The following is a 22,633-nucleotide window of genomic DNA, read 5'->3' as shown; positions in this document are numbered from 1 at the left end:
AGGTTTTTGATTTGTGTTTGATATACACTTTAAAAGTTACAAAAGAACATAAGTGAAAAGTAGGTCTCCCTTGTTTCTTCCCAGACACACAGTTCCCCTTCTTAAGGCATCTACTATTCCCAGTTCCTTGTGTAGTCTTAACTAAAATTAAGTTTACTCCTTTACTTAATGGACACTCAAACAATTATAAGTATAAAAATGTTTTACGACTGAGGTGATTGCCTTGCTAAATTAATTTCTAAACTGAGGTTTTATTTCATGTTCTGAAAGCACTAGGATGATCATAGGACGCTCTGTTAAAGGTTAGTGTGGAGGTAATAAACATTCTAAGCAGAGGCAAAGTTCTATGATCACCACTGAATAAATATCATCTTAAGATAATTAATAGAGGTGTTTTTATTATTCAGCTTTGCTAACTATACATAGAGGAAATGACAAAAGATAGACATAACATCAAATCATAAAGACTTGATTAATGAAAGTTTAAAGGCCAACTCTGTTTTCATTTTATGCGATGCTTCAAACAAAAACTAGGGGTCTGTATCTTAGAAAGCTCATGAGATTATTATGTTCACAGGTTGATGAAGTTGTGATTTGTAAGATGTTTTAATGAGGCATTTATGGATGCATATTTTCAATTCCATTCCCACTTATGAATGTTTGAGCATTAAGAAAGATTAATCAGAAAACAATCCCTCATCCCCTCACACACTTTTAGTAGCAATTTTTGTTTAAAGACTACAACAAAAAGGTGCGTGTTTTGAATTTTAATCAATAATGATAAAGAAAAAAGTGAAAGCAGAAGATCAATTTTTAAACATATCTCGAGGGGATCAGAAAGAAATTAGTATAATGAGATAAGCCAACAATCTATTTGTAGTTGTCAAATGTAGTTTGTGTCTCTATTACAAATGCAACTGGTGTCCATTGTGGAAGTTTAAAAAAAAAACAAATAAAGCAAAAGAGGAAAAGCAGAATCACACAAAACTGTACCACCCAGAGATAATGACCACTAATTTTTTTTCATATTTTTGTCTTGTTAAGCATTTACATACATTTTATAAACACTTACAACCATACTAACATGTTCTATAATCTACTTTTTACTGAATATATTATGAATGTGTTTTCATATAATTATTGTTCTAAAAATTATTACCATCTTTTCTTTATTATAAGGAGTGCAGTGTTTTAAATCCTTACAAATCCTTACTTCTCCTATATGTGTTTCCATGGTATAAATTACTAGAAAAGAAATTAGCTCAAAGGGCATACAATTTTCTAAATCTCCTATCATCAGTAAGCAATGATTTTTATTATTAGAAGTTTTGGTGACAGATAGTAATCTTCTCTATTTAATGTTCATGCCTTTAGTTATTAAAAACATTACATTATCATGTAATTATTAGAAGGCATGAAGATTAAAAAAAATTTTAATAGCTGAATTTCAATAGCCATCCCAGTCATGAAAATGTTCATTGTTTCAGCAAATATTTTGAGCACCTACTCTGTATTCCTATGTAGAAGGGACTCTAACCTATTCCAAGAAGATTAAAGAGCATTCTAAACTGATATGCATTCCCCGTAAAATTAGTTGATAACTTTGGACTCATGTTCCAAAACTGTTTGTTCTAAGCTGGATCTCCTGGCACCTCTTCTATGTCATACGTTTTATCCATAATGCCGCATGTAATATAGGCAATGACTATGATCTGGCTCTCACCCTCCTAGCCATTTATTGAGTGGTTTCCACCTACTGACAGATTCTTGAATATTATGCAAGTTTTACGAAGATGATGAATAACATAGTAAGAACAATTATGTCTGACCTTGTCCCATTTTAAACAAAAGAGACATTTATATAGGCATCACTTAACTTCTCTGTATAAGAAAATGAGGTTTTATTTTGCCTTTACAAGTAGAAAATATAAACCACATCCAGTTAAAGCAACTCTCTCAATGGAAATTGAGAAAAAGGCAATGGAAACCCAAATGCAAATGGGATAGAAGAAAAGATTAACCATAGAGGATAGAGAAGCTTTTTAGGTCCAAATATCATCTTATATGATCTAACAAATTTGAAAGACATTATCATCATCCTATAATTTCTTAGGATATCAAATAATTTGGTATATTTTATTTTTTAGCAAGTTTAAAATGTGCTAGAAAATAATCTCACGAAACTAACACTCCTTAATGATTGTATGCTGGAATTATATTTTAAGGTAGATGTTAACTTCAAGTCATCCTTAAAGTTTTTTTGGATTTGAAAAACTTGCACTAAGATTGAACACCTGAAAAAAACAAGTTCATGTAATTAAAAACTCATCTGGAGCTTCCTGTTACGTTTCTGATTCCAGAAAAGTGGAATTCTTCAAGATACTCTTTAACCTCTTATTATCCGTGTAGAAATGGTAAGTGCCAGTGGAAAGGATATAATTAACCCCCTCAAACACAAGCTGTTAGAGAATGTTTCTCACAAAATTACCAAATTCTCCACTAATAAAGAGTGGAGGAATGAAGCTAAAACATATTTAATTTACATAAAACTTTATGTAAATAGCCCCAAATTTTGAGTTTTCTGACTTATTAGCATTAATTCAGATGATCTGTCCAATTCAAGCCACACTCCGTAGTCGCCAAGTGTATCTCAGTGAAGCTTGGAGGGTGGCGCCAAAGTGCATTGTCCTGTAATGAAGCCTCTAGGAAGTGAAGCAGTCATTCTATTTCCTGGAACAGACTTCTGCAGGGAGAATCTGAGAGGTAACAGACAACTTTAATGGCATCGTGCAGGTGCCAGCAGAACTGCAGAGGAGCAATGCTTCTAAACTGTGAGTTATAGATGCAGCCATGTTGTAGACAGATGTATCCAGGTGACACTAAGAACTTAAGCATGGGAGGTGATCATCTGACTGGAATTACAAGCAGTGGACAGTCCCTAAACTGACTCATTAAACACAAATGGATGATCTGTCAGAGAATAATGACTTTTAGGACTTTCATTCTCACTCTAATGCTTGATATTAATGACCTTTCAGAAATGTTGATATCACTGGAATTTCATCTGCTACAAAGAAAGAAAACCAGTAAATGAATCAGTTTCTGAATGAAGGTACAAAACTGTCCCTGAAAAGGAAGTGGAATGACAGTTGTTGGAGAATAAGAACTAGTGTGGAACGGAAATATGCATTTAACAAACAAAACTCTCTTATGACCTCCTGAATTAATCTCATGGGGTTGTGTGGGGTAGAGGAGGGAGGGAGAGAGAGGCGGAAATGGAGAAGGAGAGAGAGATTGATTTATTTTAGTGGAGATAGTAATACTCAGGTCATAAGCTTAAGCTTGACCATAAAGTTGAATTCCTAGACAACATATTCTCTATATAGGGCTCCTCCTCCCACAAAACCCTGCAGTTTGAAACACAGCACTTTTAATTTCATAAGAGCCTGCTTATGTTACATTAGCCTGTCAGCAGTAAGACGTGTGTCTTACTGATCATTCATGGAATTGTATGACTGTAGCATGCGAGGCTCTGTACCAAATGCTGCCACAGAGGACTTTATGGTCTAGGTCAAAATTTCTATAAAGGTCCAGGTAGTAAATATTTTAGGTTGTGTGGGCCAGATGGTTTCTACTGCAACTATTCAACTCAGACATTGTAGCACAAAAGTAGCCTTAGAAAATATATATGTGAATGAGTATGGTTATTTTCCAACAATCTTTATTTACGGAAACTGAAATTTGAATTTCATATAATTTGTATGGCACAGAATATTATTTTTTTATTTTTAAAACCATTAAAAATGTAAAAAACATTCTTAATTCACAAGCTATATAAAAGAGGCAGTAGGCCAGATTTGAGTTAGTCTAACCCTCTGGTCTAAGTTATAATAAATGGAAGATAGTTGCCTCGAGGATGTACAAACAAAACGTCTATAAGTCTACAAAGATTAAAGGGATCTCTCCTAGTTCAAAACTTCATGAAGGAAGTGATATTTGAACTGATTTGAAGGGTGGAATTTTAGTTTAAACAAAGTTTACATGTAGGGACACCCGGGTAGTTCAGTTGGTTAAGTATCTGACCCTTGATTTCAGCTTGGGACATGATCTCAGGGTTTTGAGATCAAGCCCCACGTGGGACTCTGTGCTGGGCATGGAGCCTGCTTAAGATTCTCTCTCTCCCTCTCCCTCTGTCCCCATCCCTGCTCACACATGCTCTTTCTCTCTCTTTCTCTAAAAACAAAACAAAAAATTTACATTTAATATTTTTTTACATTTACATTCACTCATTTGATACCCATATTAAGCTTACTCATAGCAAAATTTTAAAATCAAATAACCTATAACACTGAATAAATACATTCCTGTATATTGTAGCCTAGCAATGATTATCATGTTTTCCATGCTGTATTTTTTATGGTAAGAACACTTAAACTGAAATCAACCCTCTTAACAAATTTTTATGTGTGTTGTTTAATACAGGCACAATGTTGTACCACAGATCTCTATAACTTATTCATTGTGTGTAATTGAAATTTATACCCATTGAATAGCAGGTCCCTATTTGTCCCTCCCTCCAGTCCCTGGTAACCAGAATTCTATCTTCTGTTTCTTTGAGTTTGGCTACTTTAGATATCTCATATAAATGAAATCATGCAGTATTTGTCCTTTTGTCATTGGCTTATTTCACCCAGCACAATGTCTTCCAGATTCATCCATGTTCATCCAAAAGAATTGAAATCAGGATCACAAACAGGTATCTGCACTCTCATGTTCATTGCAGTATTATTCACAATAGCTAACATGTACAAACAACTGAAACATCCATTGCCAAATGAATGGATTAAAAAATGTGATATATACATACAATGGAGTACTACACAGTCCAAAGAAATGAAAAGATTCCTATCATATGAAGAAAGATATTTTATAGATGGGTTGAAGATCCACACAGGGGCACTTTTGTGAGTAAAAGGGAGCATTGATATTGGTTACTCCAGGACAATAGGTGTAAACCCTGGCTGTTCCACTCAAGTTGGGACATATGGGTTATTCCAGAAGGAGGAATCTAAAGGGGCTATTTAACAAAGAGCCCTGAGTGTAGTCAAGGGACAATACATGGGTGTATTCAGTGAATAAAAAAGCCCAACTTGGTTGAATCATATTGAGAGGAATAATGGAAGATAAATGTAGAAAGATAGTGTGTGGCTTCAACTAGGATTGAACTTGTAGGTTCTTAAACGTTAAAGCTAAGACATTTGGAAATTTTTAAGTAGGTGGTGGAGAGGCAGTGGTATTTTTTTTTAACAATAAAGTGACATCATCACATATCAGTGATAATCAGTGATGTACAGAATGAGTCAGATCAGGCAGCAACTACATGCAGGAGCCCAATTAGGAGACAATGGCAATAGTTTGAAGACAGGATAAGAAAATTCGGATTGAGTTCATACAGCAGGAATAGAAAGGAAGGGGTAGATAAAAGATATATCAGAGAGAAGGAGACAAGAAAACTTGTCAATTGAGTATAAAAGATTAGCTAAGAAAGGAAAAGTCAAAGGAAACTTCCATGATTTAAGTTGAGGTTACTATACACATGGTACATTTGTAGGTTCCAGATAGGAAGGAAGGGGAAATCTGCAAATGCATATATAATTGGGCTTCTATCCTTCTATTCTTCATATTGCAATTTGGAAAAATAGATATAAGATAGCAATGGTATTTCTGTAGTTTCACTTTTGGAAATACTTTTGTACCAGGGTGGTTCAATCTGAATAGACTTTTGAATAGAGTTTTGAATGTGAGTATCTTGTTTTGAAAAAGTTGGGCTTCAATTTGGAGGGAGGGTAAGGGAGAAGGTTGGGGCATATTTCTCTTTAACTATTCTTTCTTTCTTCTTTCTGAGACCCAGTGGGATGCAACCCATTTTTAATTTAGTACAGTAGTTCTTAGTGCTTGCATTGAAAGTAAAAATGAATGCACTTGAGGTAAAGGCACAGCAATGACAGGCCTCTAGGTAAGATACAATTCAGAATGATTTTCAGCCATGAGGTGGTATCACCCAGCTATTTCAATAGCTATCTTGAGAGTCTTAAAAATTATCCAAACTAAATCCTAGGGTTTAAAACAACAACAACAACAACAACATTGAAGAAAATAATAAATTTGATAAACCCCTCCCCAGACTTATCAAAAAGAAGAGAAACGACCCAAATAAATAAAATCACAAATGAGAGAGGAGAAATAACAACAAATATCACAGAAATACAAACAATTATAAGAGGATATTATGAAAAATTATATGCCAACAAATTGGGCAATCTGGAAGAAATGGAATAATTCCTAGAAAAATATAAACTATCAAAACTAAAACAGGAAGAAATAGAAAACTTGAACAGACCCATAACCAGCAAAGAAATTGAATCAGTAATCAAAAATCTTCCAACAAACAAAAGTCCAGGGCCAGATGGCTTCACAGGGGAATTCTACCAAACATTTAAAGAAGAATTAATACCTACTCTTCTCAAACTATTCCAAAAATAGAAATGGAAGGAAAACTTCTAAACTCATTCTATGAAGCCAACGTAATCTTGATTCCAAAACCAAAGACTCCATTAAAAAAGAGAACTAGAGGGGCGCCTGGGTGGCACAGTGGTTAAGCGTCTGCCTTCGGCTCAGGGCGTGATCCCGGCGTTGTGGGATCGACCCACATCAGGCTCTTCTGCTATGAGCCTGCCTCTTCCTCTCCCACTCCCCCCTGCTTGTGTACCCTCTCTCGCTGGCTGTCTCTATCTCTGTTAAATAAATAAAATCTTTAAAAAAAAAAAAAAAAGAGAACTAGGGGTCAATATACCTGATGAACATGGTACAAAAACTCTCAAAAACTATTAGCAAATAGAATCCAACAGTGTATTAAAAGAATCATTCACCACAATCAAGTGGGATTTATTCCTGGGCTGCAAGGTGGTTCAACATTTGCAAATCAACCAGTGTGATACACCACATTAATACAAGAGAGGATAAGAACCATATGATCCTCTCAATAGATGCAGAAAAGCATCTGACAAAGTACAACATCCACTCATGATAAAAACCCTGAACAAAGTAGGGATAGAGAGAACATACCTTAATATCATAAAGGCCATATATAAAAGCCACAACTAATATCATCCTCAATGGGAAAAACTGAGAACATTTTACCTAAGGTCAAGAACAAGACAGGATGTCTACTTTCACCGCTGTTATTTAACATCATCCTGGAAGCCCTTGCCTCAGCAATCAGACAACAAAAAGAAATGAAAGGCGTCCAAATCAGCAAGGAAGAAGTCAGACTTTCAGTATTTGCAGATGACATGATACTCTGTGTCGAAAACCCGGAGGACTCCACCAAAAAATTTCTAGAACTGACACACAAATTCAGTAGAGTTTCAGGATAAAAAATCAACAGACAGAAATCTGTTGCATTTCTATACTACAATAATGAAAGAGCAGAAAGAGAAATCAAAGAATTGATCCCATTTACAGATGCATCAAAAGCCATAAGATACTTAGGAATAAACCTAACCAAAGAGGTGAAAGACCTGTACTCTGAAAAGTATAAAACACTGTTGAAAGAAATTAAAGAAAGAAATTAAAGATGGGGAAAACATTCCGTGAGCCTGGATTGGAAGAATAAATACTGTTAAAATGTCTATAATACTGAAAACAATCTACACATTCAATGCAATCCCTAGCAAAATACCACCAGCATTTTTCAAGGAATTATAACAAATAATCCTAAAATTTGTATGGAACCAGAAAAGACCCTGAATAGCCAAAGAAATCTTGAAAAAGAAAAGCAAAACTGGAGGCATCAGGATTCTGGACTTCAAGCTCTATTACAAAGCTGTAGTCATCAAGACAGTATGGCACTGGCACAAAAACAGACACATAAATCAGTGGAACAGAATAGAAAACCCAGAAATGAACCCACAACCATGTGGTCAACTAATCTTTGACAAAACGGGAAAGAATATCCAATGGAAGCAAAAAAAGAAACAAAACAGTCTCTTCAACAAATGGTGTTGGGAAAACTGGACAGCCACATGTAGGAGAATGAAACTGGACCACTTTCCTACACACCATACAGAAAAATAAATTCAAAAAGGTGAAAGACCTAAATGTGAGTCAGGAAGCCATCAAAATCCTAGAGGAGAACACAGGCGGTAACCTCTTTGACATTGGCCATAGCAACTTCTTACTAGATATGTCTCTTGAGGCAAGAGGAGCAAAAGCAAAAATGAACTTTTGGGGCTTTATTGAGATAAAAAGCTTCTGCACAGCAAAGGGAACAATCAACAAAACTAAAAGGCAATCTACAGAATGGGAGAAGATATTTGCAAATAACATATCTAGTAAAAGGGTTAGTATGCAAACCTATAAAGAACTTACAAAACTCAACATCCAAAAAACATATAATCCAGTTAAAAAATGGGCAGAAGACATGAATAGATATTTTTCTAAAGAAGAATCCAGAAGGCTAACAGACACGTGAAAATATGCTCAACATCACTCTTCATCAGAGAGATACAAATCAAAACTACAATGAGATACCACCTCACACCTCACAGTGGCTAAAATTAACAACACAGGAAACAACAGGTGTTGGCAAGGATGTGGAGAAAGGGGAACCCTCTTACACTGTTGGTGGGAATGCAAACTGGTACAGCCACTCTGGAAAACAGTATGGAGGTTCCTCAAAAAATTAAAAATAGGACTAGTCTATGTCCCAGCAATTTCACTACTATGTATTTAGTGAAAGGATACAAAAATACATATTTTAAGGGATACATGCACCTCGATGTTTATAGCAGCATTATCAACAATAGCCAAATTATGGAAAGAGCCCAAATGCTCCTCAACTGATGAATGGGTAAAGAAGAAGTGGTATATATGTGTGTGTGTGTGTATATATATATATATATATATATATATATTATATATATATATACACACATATATACATACATATATACACACATATATGTATATGTGTATATATATATATTTTTTTTTTTTACTTGACCATAAAAAAGAATGAAATCTTGCCATTTTCAATGAGATGGATGGAGCACAGGGTATTATGCTAAGTGAAATAAGTCAGTCAGAGAAAGACAAATACCATAAGATTTCACCCTTATGTGGAATTTAAAAAACAAAACAGATGAACATAGGGGGGAAAGAGAGAGGCAAATCAGAAAACAGACTCTTAACTATAGAGAACAAACAGGGTTACTGGAGGGGAGGGGGCTGGTGGAATGAGTTAAAAGGGCTATGGGTATTAAGGAGGGCACTTGTGATGAGCACTGAGTTTTTGTATGTAAGTGATGAACCACAAAATTCTACATCTGAAACTCTATATATTAACTAACTGAAATTTAAATAAAAACTTGAAGAAAAATAAAAATAACTTATTTCCCACAGTATGCTTAGAATTGTGACAGATGCCTTAAAATCCAAAAGAAAGGAAAAATAAGATGCTACAAGTTGTAAAAATTTGAATTAAGCTTCGGCTTTGTTCCTGACTCACAAAATGGTGCCCAAATCTATATTCGATATTTTGCCCAAATTCAATTTTCCAATGGTTTCCTAACGGTAATTTTTTCTCTCTGGTGGGAATATGTCTGAGGAAAGGAAGACAAACAGATGAATTAATGGGGAAAAAATAACAGGTAATTGTAATTACCTGAAAGCACACACATACACACACACACACACAGCCCCCCATTTTTAAAAAGATTTATTTTTAAATAAATGGTGGGCATGTGGGTGCAGAGGAAGAGGGAAAGAATTTCAAGCAGAGTCCTATTGAGTGTGGAGCCTGTGGGGCTGTATCTCTTAACCCTGAGATCATGACCTGAGCCGAAACTAAGAGTCAGATGCTCAGCCAACTGAGCCACTCAGGCATCACTTCTTTTTTTTTTTTTTTAAGATTTATTATATATATATATATATAGAGAGAGAGAGAGAGAGAGAGAGAGTGCACGCCCATGCAGGTGTGTGAACGGGGAGGGGCAGAGGGAGAGAAAAATCTATGCACTAGAGTGCAGAGCCCCTACTGGCTAGATCTCATGACCTAAGCCGAAACCACTAAAAGTCCCACCCTGAACCCATTGTACCACCCAGCCACCGTGCCCCCTGTTTTTAAGAGGGAGTTCCTGAAATAACAAAGAGAAATCCAGGTCGAAAAAGGCAGGGGTAGCTGAGTTGCTGGTTTCAGGGCTGCTAGGTTGGTCTGGGGGCACAGCTGGGGCAGTCAAATGGCACCCACGAGGAGGGCTCAGCTCGCATGTGGAAGGCCCTCACCTACTTCTCGTGCTCCTCGGCGTGCAAGTGAGCATGCCGAACACGTTCCTGAAGTTGCACCATGGAGAGCATGAGAGACCCAAGTTCCCTACCCCCATCTCTGCATCAAGGCCAGGCCCTTTCACTGGGGAGATGGTAACCGTACTTTATTCCGTAACTCTCATGTGAAGCCACTTCACGCCTGGCTATGAAGATGAATAAAGAGAATCTGGGCCACTACCCAGTGAGGACCATAGCACTGGTTTGCACTGCACACAGACCAGAAAAATATATGGACCAGAAAAAAAATCTAATATAAAGTCACCTTCCTTACTTGTATCAAACGACAACCAGTTTACCGATCTTCCACCCCTTTGCTTTAGGCAGGAGAGAATTCACTGTTCTGGCCAGGGGGTATGGTCTACTATTTCTCCAGAGCAGTGTACCAAAAAAGCAGACTTGAATACATTATCCTGCCTGGTCCCAGAATAGAATCCCCACACACATCAAAGTGTGAATTATTGAGAAATACTATCCCACTGTGGTGAGAGACTGCTGGGGGGATGGTTGTGTGGGCATGGAGTAGTCCCAGGTGCTGTAGCCGGTCCTTGGCACCAGAGAGAGAGAGAAACCATAGTGTAAAACCCCATATATGGAACCGAAACTCCAGCTGATGCTTATTCATCAGGGCCAGTAGCTGAGAGGTGGAGTGTGGGTTTTAGTTTTTAAAAAGTTTCCTTCTGGGCTCTGCTACTTTCCTTGTGTCCTGTCCTTTGAGATTGGTAAGCTTCTTTCAATCATTGCTAGTACCTGTTTACCTCTCCCTGTGCTTGCTATATAAAGTTATAAATACATAACATTATAACACTGTGATATTAGATTATTATAAATAAGAATTATAGTATATAATTATATATAATGTAAATATATAGGTATAAACATATTATAAGTATGTAATTCTAGGATGCTGGCCAATCTGACCGGCGCTTCTGGTCACACCTCATCTTCCTCTTCTTGGTGGTTTTGATTAAACACAAGGGCTTTAACAACTTCAGGATTTCTAATTAAGGCACACCAGTGTTCTAGTTTTCTCTCCTTTAATTCCTTACCTGCAGGCATTTATTAGATTTCACCCTATTTAACTACTGCTCTCAACTTAACAACCTCTCTGATAGGATGAGAACGTGATCTTGAGTAGGGTGTGTCAGAATGCATGTGAACCAGATACTCTCCTCACCTCCTGGCAGGTTTTTGCTTTTCAGTGACTGTCAACCAAAGAAATCTAGAGCACCTGTTTTCTTCTGTTTTTATTATTATTCTCATAGTTCTTAAATCCAAGTGAAATTTAAAATTCCTGGGTCGAAATTGGATTTAAGCAAATGATAGTTTATGGGTTGAGCATGATTAATTTTCTCTATGAAAGGTTCACTTCCTATTGTGGGGTAGAGTAATAGGTGTGTGTGTGAAATTTTATACATGGCCAATTTGAGGCTTTACAGAATATTCAAATAATATTAGAATAACTACTAAATGAAAGGGTTAGGCATTGGAGATCTAATTATTTGTTCTACTTTACCCTCTCTCTACCTCTGTCTCATGGACTTTAAATAAGTCAACTCACCTTATTACCCCTAAAAACCTAAAAGTATTCTTAAGAAACTTGGGGTGCCTGGGTGGCTCAGTCATTAAGCGTCTGCCTTCGGCTCAGGGCGTGATCCCGGTGTTCTGGGATCGAGCCCCACATCGGGCTCCTCTGCTGGGAGCCTGCTTCTTCCTCTCCTACTCCCCCCGCTTGTGTTCCCTCTCTCACTAGCTGTCTCTCTTTGTCAAATCAATAAATAAAATCTTTAAAAAAAAAAAAGAAAGAAACTCACAAGGTATGTGAAAGAAGTAAAGGTATAGCTGGGCTTTATCAATGGAAGGTATTACTGTGTCCGTTTACTATACGGTTATTATTCATGATTATTACTTCCACCATCACAAAAAATAGTGTGTAACTTGAACCAGGCTGTGCTAAAACAGAGCATATATCCTTATGCTCTCAATAGCAAGTTTTTGCTATGAAAATTCTCATGTGCAAATTTTAATCCTCTCAAATAGTTTGATCTTTTTTCTTTACTAATAAATAGTTCATTAAGTTTCAAATAGAGAATGGTTGGATTGTTTTTCACTTTCGAGGTATAGTTTTGGCCTTCCAGACCACTTATAAGCTGAACAAGATATAATATTAGGACTAGGAAATACATTAGTCTGAAGCCTTGAGTATCGCTGCTGGACCTCAGCTTGATTTGTGATCCTTGGCAAATCACTGAGTCCCTATCAAACCAGTTTTTCTCTGAACCTAGTTTGACAATATCTAGTTTATGGAATGGCTGCTAAAATTACAGTTTTGAGTCATTTCATTTTTTAATGCACTATATTATTGTGAGTATAGCTGCAAATCCAGTCCCCATAGAAAGTTTATGCAGTCAATCCTTTACTTAATAAATAGTACCATTTTTTTTAAGAGAAGGAGAGAGGTAGGGGAGGGGCAGAGGGAGAGGGAGAGAGAGAATCTTAAGCAGGTTCCATGCCCAGCCTGGGGCTTGATCTCACAATCCCGAGACCATGGCCTGAGCTGAAATCAAGAGTCAGATGCTTAACTGACCAAATCATACAGCTTCCCCACTAAGTAGTACCCTATAAATGTGTTTGTAGAAAGATAATGGGGAGAGGGAGAAATGGAAAATGGCTATTTTTTTTTTTTTACTATACCATGCAGTGGGGAGGCACGATGAGGAAAATCATAATTTCAAATAAATTACAATTTCAAAGAAAAAAATATTTGCTTGATGTTGCTGGACTCATCTCTAGAAACCATACAAATTAAGAACCAAGAGAGAATAAATACTAAGAATTCTGAGGGGGCTTCCTTAATCCTGGAACTATGACCATTCCATTGCTGCCAAAGTCTTTGATTACAGAAATACATCTGATATAACTTTTGGAATTATTGGATATAAAGTGGCATATGACTGTTATCGTTTTTCCCCTTTCCTGTATTTGTTTACGAGGTAAGATGGCGTTTGGGACCCCTTTTAATTCTGTATTCCTCTTGCCTCTAGGAGTTGTACAGATGTTCTGTGCTGTATCATCTTCATACTGTTCATCATTGCCTACATTCTTTTAGGACTTGTGGGTGAGTAAATACAGGTATAGAAGAGATATAAAATTTGCTAATGGAATAATACCTAAATCAATGCCACATTTTTAATATTAATCATTTTCTTCCCAAAGTCTTGTTATTATTGATTATTGTCTTTTCTGGAGCGAATGTGCTTCACAGGTACTCACTGGGAGCAGACTCAAAGAATAATAAACACAAAGTAGCTCATTCAAAGGCAAGCCCAAATTACTCATGTACATACAATTATAAAGAAGGAAGAAAAAAGCTTATGGTTTTGGGGCGCCTGGGTGGCTCAGTCGGTTAAGCGGTTGCCTTCAGCCTGGATCATGATCCCAGGGTCCTGTGATCAAGTCCCTGCTCAGCAGGGAGCTTGCTTCTCCTTTTCCCTCTGCTCTCTCAAATAGATAAATAAAATCTTCAAAAACACCCCAAAACATGGTTTCCTTTTACTCATTTTTACTTGTGAAATTCTGTTAAGCAGCTAATTATGTTCACGTTTCTATTTACTATATGCATGATGGTCTAGATTAGTTGAGGTAATACATAAAGTTTTCTTTTTATAAGCAAATTAAAAAGAAGGAACAATTATTAAGAATTTCACCATATAATTCATTGATGTTTAAGAAGTCTTATTGTCTTTATCAACCAGGAAGAGATATTCTGTTATTTACTGTTAGGTTAAAGATTTTTCTATAAAGATGAAAATAAAGAGGAAAAATACACAAATTATTTACATGTTTTAAAATCTACCAAGGGATTGTGAATATTTTCTATATAAAGCTTTCATAATTGCATGTGAATGTATCACTTTTTCCCTCTGAGACTGAAGTCCTGTCCCTGAGATACTGACTTAGGAAACTTTAATATATTATTATGAGAGCAGGGACTAGAAAACTTGAGTAATTCTAGTACCAAGAATGAATGTGCTGGAGTTAGTGTGGACAGAATGCATAAGCAGAAAGAGGATTGTGCCTACCAGAGGAACAGTGGAAAATGTTCCTCCGTTTTGTCTCCCAATAAGAGAAATACTTTGAGAATAGCAGCTGAAAGTAATTTTCAAAAGATCATCTCAGTAATACCATGCAAAAACTATGCAGAATTGGAGAATTCAAAAAAGTAAGGCAGGAAGAAAAGTAGGTAGGGAAGAATAAAGGAGAATAAAGCACAACACTAAATAATGTTCTCTAAGACCTTCCAAAGATTCCCTTGGTATTTCTTCCAAGCATTTTAACTTCTCAACATTAAGGCAGTTGTAGCACAATACAGAGTCTATATGTTGAATATTATAATAACATTAATTTTCTTACACAATTAAAAGAATTTTAGCTTCTCTAACTTTGGGACACATCTTTCTTGTCTCTAATTTTTTTTTTTCAGTTGTTTTTACTTTTTGTCAGAGAATTTTAATTGGTTGCATAAGACAAAGAAGACTTGGAGTCAAGTTGATCCAGGGTTTCCTCATATTATTTGGTGGGATTGTGCTAGTTTGTTAAGCTCAGTTTTCTCATCTGTGAAGTATAGAAACACCACTGTGCAGGGCTGCTGTGAGGAGTAAATGAAGTGATATCCAGGTACACCAGTAATGGTACATAATACTGCTAGGCAGTATTTCATTTGCTGTCCTTGTGTAATCTAGTTGTTCTGAATTTTAATAAATTGCTTTGAAATGTAATTTACTATATTGCTTCTATGGCAACCCATAATTTTGGTTATTAAAGTTTGAATGTACACAGGAACTTCATGAGGATCTCATACTGTGTCTGGAATCTTTCTGTCAGGAGATCTTATGTCATATATGACAAATAAGTCTTGTCCATTTCTCAGAGTCAGTGTCTTGTAATCCACAGAGAAATGTGTTCTGTCCTTACAGAGCTGGGAAAGCCACTCCCACTCTCTCTCCTGTTGACACAGTAGAGAAAAGTAATGGGAGTACACCCCATCATTCCCTCTGGAGCAAGATAAGAACTTTGCCTCTTTGTTTAAGATCTCCAGATTCGGTTTATAGATACCTTAATTCACATAAAGAAATTGAAGGATAAATGTTCCTCAACGAAAAACTGTGTTCAATATTGGATTTAGTGATTCTTCCAAATTAATCCTGATGCCACTGATTAAAATGAATGACTCATAAAATTTACTTTATGTATACACACACACACACTTCTCTCATTCCTGAACTACAAATAGTCTAACTAGTCTAAGATAAACTTAACTCTTCAGTTATGTCCTATGTTGGATTAAAAGAAGAATGAAGAAAAACGATTAGCAGAGGTTTACTAGGAGTGTGAAAAAATTTTTGACATGAAAGAATAGATAGCTTCACCTGATGAAAGATGAGGCTAACTCAGTTTCACTGATGTGTTATAAGTAGTGAGTGTGAAAATCAGTAAAAGGAAACCTTGTTTAAAGTGGCTCTCCCACCTGCCACTCCTCATTGATTGCAAATCTAACAGGAAGAGAGGTACCCCCAAGTCAGTACCACTTTATTTATTTATTTACATATTTATTTATTTACTTATCAAAAAAGTATAATTGTTTTTATTTTCAAATTTTAATTCCAGTATAGTTAACATACAGTGTTATTTTAGTTTCAGATGTACAATATAGTGATTCAACAAGGTCAGTACTACTTTTGCGGCTACTTTACTATCCCAGAAGGAGGAAGAAAAGTTCTCTCCCCCAGCAACAGCCTAGCCAATGACCAATGAGAGACAATCAATTCAGCCAATGAGAAACCACTATACTTCAAATTCCAGGTTACTCCAATTGATTTTGTTTATAATAGCCCTCTCAGCTTCCTTTCCCCTGCCTTATAAACCCATGCTCATCTCCTTTGCGCAGTTTTGTTGTAGCTTGCTCTGTTATTCCCGAGTTAAACCCATTTTTGCTGGTGAAACAACTGGCAGTTTTATTTTTAAGGTTCATCGTAGTTTGACATTTTTTGCCATTTTGTCAGATCAGGACCTTCTAAGGTGTATCTTTTGTCCATTTCTTTTCGTAAGAAGTTTTACCATGAAAGAGCCATGTTTCTTGCAAATTCTGCTGAGGAAAAAAACCTGTTTTTTGCCGTTCATGTGGAATATGGCCAGCTAGGGTATCACTGGGATGCAACAAAGGCACTTGACATTCGGCTAATGAAAAGCAGAACTTCTGTTCAAGTGAGTAAAGTGGAGTCTGGGTAGAAGGTAATCACATCTCCTTGAAAGATCAAACTAACGTTTATGATAATAGCTCTCTTTTGTCCCACTTCACTGATGGTTGCTCTCCAATTATTGTACTAACTAGAAAAATGAATAGGAATATTTATTATGCAAATTGTCCTTTGTTATCCTTGTGCTAACATTATACAATAGCACAATTTTAACATTTAATAAATTTTTGTTTTTCTTTATTTCTTCTTTTTAAAAGAATTTTAATTCCAGTATAGTTAAATACAGTGTTGAATGAATTTCAGGTATACAATATGATTCAACAATTCTATACATTACTTAGTGCTCATAGGTGTACTCTTCTTAATCCCTTTCACCTATTTCACCCATCCCCCCACCCTCAATTTCTCAATAGGTAGTGTCTGTTTTTGATTTGTCTCTTCATATTTCCTGTTTGTTTTGCTTCTTAAATTCTACATATGAATGAAATCATATGGCATTTGCCATATTTTTCTTTTCAAATGTATTTCCAGTTGAGTGTGTCAGTTCATTTTTATATTTACATATGAAGCACTTGGAATTAGGGTCCAAAGTTTGTTTTTGGTTTTGCTTTTCAGTCTTAGGAATAATTATTCCTATTAGTTGAGATGATAGGACATTCATACAAAAGTAAAATAATGCAAAACCCCTGAGAACTCTCACCGTGCTGTGAGGGGCCCAGACCGTGTGAAGAAGCTGTGTGTAGGGGTCCTGATCCTCAGGCTCAGCCGAGTTCCCAGGAACGGTATTTATTATCCACTTCATAGGCTTTTCAGATGATTGAAGCCTTTGTCAACACGGGACTGCATGGGCCCCAGCTGAGCCTTCCCCAGATTTCTGACTGCCAAAATTACTAGCAAAATAAAATGGTTGTATTAAGCCAGTGGGTTTGGAGGTGTAAAAATAGATGAGAACAAAATTTTGTACCAGGAAGCAGGATGGTGCTTAACAAAACCTGAAATGCAGCCATTGTTTTTTTTTTTTTTTTAAGATTTTATTTATTTATTTGACAGAGATAGAGACAGCCAGCGAGAGAGGGAACACAAGCAGGGGGAGTGGGAGAGGAAGAAGCAGGCTCCTAGCAGAGGAGCCTGATGTGGGGCTCGATCCCATAACGCTGGGGTCACGCCCTCAGCCAAAGGCAGAGGCTTAAACGCTGTGCCACCCAGGTGCCCCACAGCCATTGGTTTTTAAACCAGAGCATGTTCAGAAGCCCAATGGGTTTGGAGGAAACTGTTAGAGTTTGAAAGAAAGTGAGAAAAATGCAATTAGAAACAGAAGAGAGGGTCACTTTGCTACATAGCGGTGACAGTTTGGCAACACTGCTGCAGATGGTAACGTGGGAAGTAGGAAATGTGCGTGATGAATTCAGTGATCTAGCTAAAGATCATGCGTAGGAGAGGAACCAACCCTGAAGAGCCTCATCCACACCTGGCCCTGACTTCGGTGATGAGATCCAGACTTTGAACCTGAGCCTGATGCTTTAATTGGATGAGGCTTCTGTGGATCTTGGGAGGGTATAAACATTTGAGTGTGGCAGGATGTAAAAAAATGTGTGGCCAGAGGCTGGACTAAGTTAGTTTTAACACATGGCTGTGACTCTTTGCCCTTCTTTCTGCTGAGGGGTATGGAATCCCAAGCTGGTGAAGCTTCTTCAGTAGAGAAATGAACTAAGCCAAATAAGACTAGTTAAGGGCCTTGATGTGCAAGTGATTTACAGATCAGTGGCAGAGGATTAATGGAAGGCCATCACGGAGCCACTGCACTTTTCAGTAGACCGAAAGTACCAAGTACAGAAAGGAGGAGGCTTTGCATAATGCTGTCTTAAATCCCTCATAGAATAAGGTAGAGTATAAACAAAGGAGCTAAATTAATAATTAAATGTAGTCAAACTTGACTCCATCATTTCTGGTGTGGGATAATAACACGGTCGTATGTGTACGTTTCTATTCATTGCTTCAGGAAATCCAGCATATCATTTTCTTCCCTGACTTGAGTTGCCCCCAAATGCCAAGCAGAGTGAAGTCTTACTTCTGGTGTCTAGGTGGACAGGGAGACCTTATGGTCTAACATTTCAGCTGCTGTCATTTGGTATCCTTTCTTAGTTAATTGCTCATCTGGATCCTTCCACTACTTCAGTGGTTTCCTACACTAGGATCCAAAAAATAGCTTTTAAGTCTTTATGCAGTGCTCAGCCATTTCTCCCCAAAGCACTACTAGGGTCTGATTGCAGCCCCTACTCTTAGGCCCTGGTATTCAGCCTAGGGGACCAGCTCAGTCTCTGCCTTCATGGCAAGTTCCCTTTTGGAGTATCTGTATTCCTTTTGGCCTAAAGACCTAATTCAGGGTCATTCTTACCTGTACTAAATTGAAATCTCCGCAAAGTTTGAGTTCTTGTCCGTTTCTCATGAAGAAAATTGATCTTCCCCATCCCAAGGAGTACAAAAAAAAGGAGAAACCATGTTTTTATAGCAGAGGGATCACTCAGGTGAGCATCTGAAGAACAAAGATAATTCCAAGGTGACTTTGATTCTGTCTATACACAGAAATAGTGAACAGTTTATCTTACTAATAAATATAATATAAAAGATAAGTTATGCCTCACCAAGCATCTTGTTATACTTTGTGATCTTGATGGTATGATCTTATTGTCCATGGTAGGGGAAACCTGGTGACGGACAGTGGCTCTGACAGGACATCCTACTGTGTTTTTAGTCTACTTTGAAACTAAAACGTGCCTTCCTATCAGAGCACAGCTTGGGAACCTCGTTTTAGCAAAGAAAAACTATTTCTTCCAATAAAAAAGTAAGAAATTTAAAGAGTTCTTGTTCCTTTATTTTTAAAATTGTTCTAGTAAGATTTTTCTTTTTTTTTTTTTTTTAAGTTTTTCGTGTTGTGACGTGCACTGGGTGTCACACATAACTAATGAATCACTGAACACTACATCAAAAACTAATGATGTACTATACAGTGGCTAACTGAACATCATAATTTAAAAAAAGTTTTTCTTTTTCAAATTTTCATTCCAGTATAGTTAACATACAGTGTTATATTAGTTTTGGGTGTACAATATAGTGATTCAACAGTTCTATGCATGACTCAGTGCTCATTGTAAGTGTCCCCTTAATCCCCTTCACTTATTTCACCCATCCTCCCTCCCACCTCCCCCTTGGTAACCATGTTTGTTCTCTATAGTTGTCTATTTCTTGGTTTGTCTATTTTTTATTTTTTTATGTTTTCTTAAATTCCACATTTGAGGGAAATCATTTGTCTTTCTCTATTTCACTTAGCAGTCTACTTTCTAACACTCATTGTTACAAATGGCAACATTTTATTATTTTTTATGGCTGAGTAATATTCCATTTTGTGTGTGCACGTGTGGGTGTGTGCGTGCGCGCGCACACACACACACCAATTTATCCATTCATTCATGGATAATTAGGCTGTTTCCATGATTTGGCTATTGGAAATAATGCTGCAGTAAACATAGGGATACATATTATCTTTTCAAACAAGTGTTTTCATATTCTTTGGGTAAATACCCAGTAGTGGAATTGCTGGATCATGGGGTAGTTCTATTTTTAATTTTTTGAGGAACCTCCATGCTGTTTTCCACAGTAACTGCACCAGTTTGCATTCCCACCAACAGTGCATGAGGGTTGTTGTTTCTCCACATCCTGGCCAAGAAACTTGTTTCTTATGTTTTTGATTTTAGCCATTCTGGCAGGTGTGAGGCAATATCTCATTGCGGGTTTGATTTGCATTTTTCCTGATGATTAGCTATGTTCAGCATCCTTTCATGTGTCTGTAGGCATCTGTACATCTTCCTTGGGAAAAAGTCTGTTCATGTCTTCTCATTTTTTTAATTGGATTGTTTTTTGGGGGTGATGAGTTGTACGAGATCTTCATGTACTTTGGATACTAATCCTTTATTGGATATGTCATTTGCAAATATCTTCTCCCATTCAGTAGATTGCCTTTTAGTTTGGTTGATTGTTCCCTTTGCTGTGCAGAAGCTTTTTATTTTGGCAAAGTCCCAATAGTTGTTTTTTTTATTTGTTTTTTGTTTTTTGCTTTTTTTTCCCTTAGGAGACTTATCTAGGACAATGCTGCTATGGCCAATGTCAAGGAAATTACTGCTTGTTCTCTCTTCTAGGATTTTTACAGTTTCAGATTTCACATTTAGGTCCTTAATCCATTTTGAGTTTATTTTTTGTGTATGGTGTAAGAAAGTGGTCCAGTTTCACTCTTTTGCATATGACTGACCAGTCTTTCCAAGCTACTTGTTGAAGAGACTCTTCTCATTGCATATTCTTGCCTCCTTTATCAAAGATTTGACCATGTAATCATGGGTTTATTTCTGGTGATCTGTTCTGTTTCATTGATCTATGTGCTTATTTTCATGCTAGTCTCATACTGTTTTGATGCTACAGCTTTGTAGTGTATCTTGAAATCTGGGGTTGTGTTACCTCCAGCTTTTTTGTTCAAGATTGCTTTGGCTATTGGGGGTCTTTTGTGGTTCCATACAAATCTTAGGATTGTTTGTTCTAGTTCTATAAAAAATGCTCTTGGTAGTTTTGTAGGGATTGCATTAAATCTGTAGATTGTTTAGGGTAGTATAGACTTTTTAAAAATATTTATTGTTCCAGTCCATGAACATGAAATAGATTTCCATTTGTTTGTACTGTCTTCAATTTCTTTCCTCAGTATTTTATAGTTTTCAGAGTATAGGTCTTTCACCTGCTTGGTTAAGCTTATTCCTAGGTATTTTATTGTTGGTGAAATTGTAAATGGGATTGTTCTTTTAATTTCTCTTTACTTCATTATTTGTGTATAGAAATGCAACATATTTCTTTTTTTTTTTTTTAAAGATTTTATTTATTTGACAGAGACAGCCAGCGAGAGAGGGAACACAAGCAGGGAGTGGGAGAGGAAGAAGCAGGCTCATAGCAGAGGAGCCTGATGTGGGGCTTGATCCCATAATGCCGGGATCACGCCCTGAGCCGAAGGCAGACGCTTAACCGCTGTGCCACCCAGGCGCCCCATAAATGCAACGTATTTCTATATTGATTTTGTAACCTGTGACCTTACTAAATTCATTAATCAGTTCTAGTAGTTTTTGGTGGAGTCTTCATGGTTTGCTCTGTTTAAAGTATCCTATTACCTGCAAACAGTGAAAGTTTAACTTCTTCTTTACCATTCTGGATGCCTTTTATTTCTTGTCTGATTTCTGTGCTGGGACTTCTAGTACTGTGTTGAATAAAAGTAGTGAGTGGACATGTCTTGTTCCTGATCTTAGGGGGAAAGCTTTGTTTTTCAGCATTGAGTATGATGTTAGCTGTGGGTTTTTCATTTATGGCCTTTATTATGTTACTGTATGTTGCCCCCCTAAACCTACTTCTTTGAAGATTTTTACATGAATGGGTGTTGTATATATCACATCTTTTTCTGCATCTATTGAAATGATAATATGGTTTTTATCTTTTCTTGATGTGATTTATGTATCATGTTGATTGATTTACAAACATGAACCACACTGCATCCTAGGAACAAATCCTCTATTTTTTTTTTTAATGTTTTATTTATTTGAGAGAGCATGAGAGAGAGTGAGCATGAGCAGAGCGGAAGGACAGAGGGAGAGGAAGAAGCAGACTCCCCATTGAGCAGGGAGCCTGATACAAGGCTCAATTCCAGGACCCTGGGATCATGACCTGAGTGAGCCAAAGGCAGATGCTTAACCGACTGAGCCACCCAGGCGCCCCAACAAATCCTCTTTGATCATGGTGAATGCCTTTTTAAAATGTATTCTTGAATTCAGTTTGCTAATATTTTGTTGAGGATTTTGCATCTATGTTCCTCAGAAATACTGGCTAGTAGTTCTCATTGTAGTGTCTTTATCTGGTTTTGTATCAGGGTAAATCTTAGAATGAATTTGGAAGCTTTCCTTCCTCTTCTG

At 36.8% G+C, this 22,633-nt stretch overlaps 1 protein-coding gene across 8 annotated transcripts in view; it reads left to right on the top strand.

The window, feature by feature from the left end:
- Positions 1-22,633, top strand: part of SLC44A5 (solute carrier family 44 member 5) — a 352,457-nt gene that overhangs the window by 239,891 nt on the left and 89,933 nt on the right. For 4 of the 8 annotated variants that reach the window (XM_034653706.1, XM_034653705.1, XM_034653704.1 and 1 more), the window contains one exon: positions 13,428-13,501. The exons of the other annotated variants lie outside the window; for them this stretch is intronic. In XM_034653706.1, coding sequence (XP_034509597.1) covers positions 13,428-13,501 — 74 coding nt within the window. The remainder of the gene's footprint in view (positions 1-13,427; positions 13,502-22,633) is intronic. 8 annotated transcript variants of the gene reach the window in all.

This window comes from Ailuropoda melanoleuca, chromosome 2 (genome assembly GCF_002007445.2).
Source record: "Ailuropoda melanoleuca isolate Jingjing chromosome 2, ASM200744v2, whole genome shotgun sequence".
Taxonomy (NCBI): domain Eukaryota; kingdom Metazoa; phylum Chordata; class Mammalia; order Carnivora; family Ursidae; genus Ailuropoda; species Ailuropoda melanoleuca.
The sequence above is the reverse complement of the archived record's forward strand: the minus strand, read 5'-3'. Positions and strand labels throughout refer to the sequence as shown.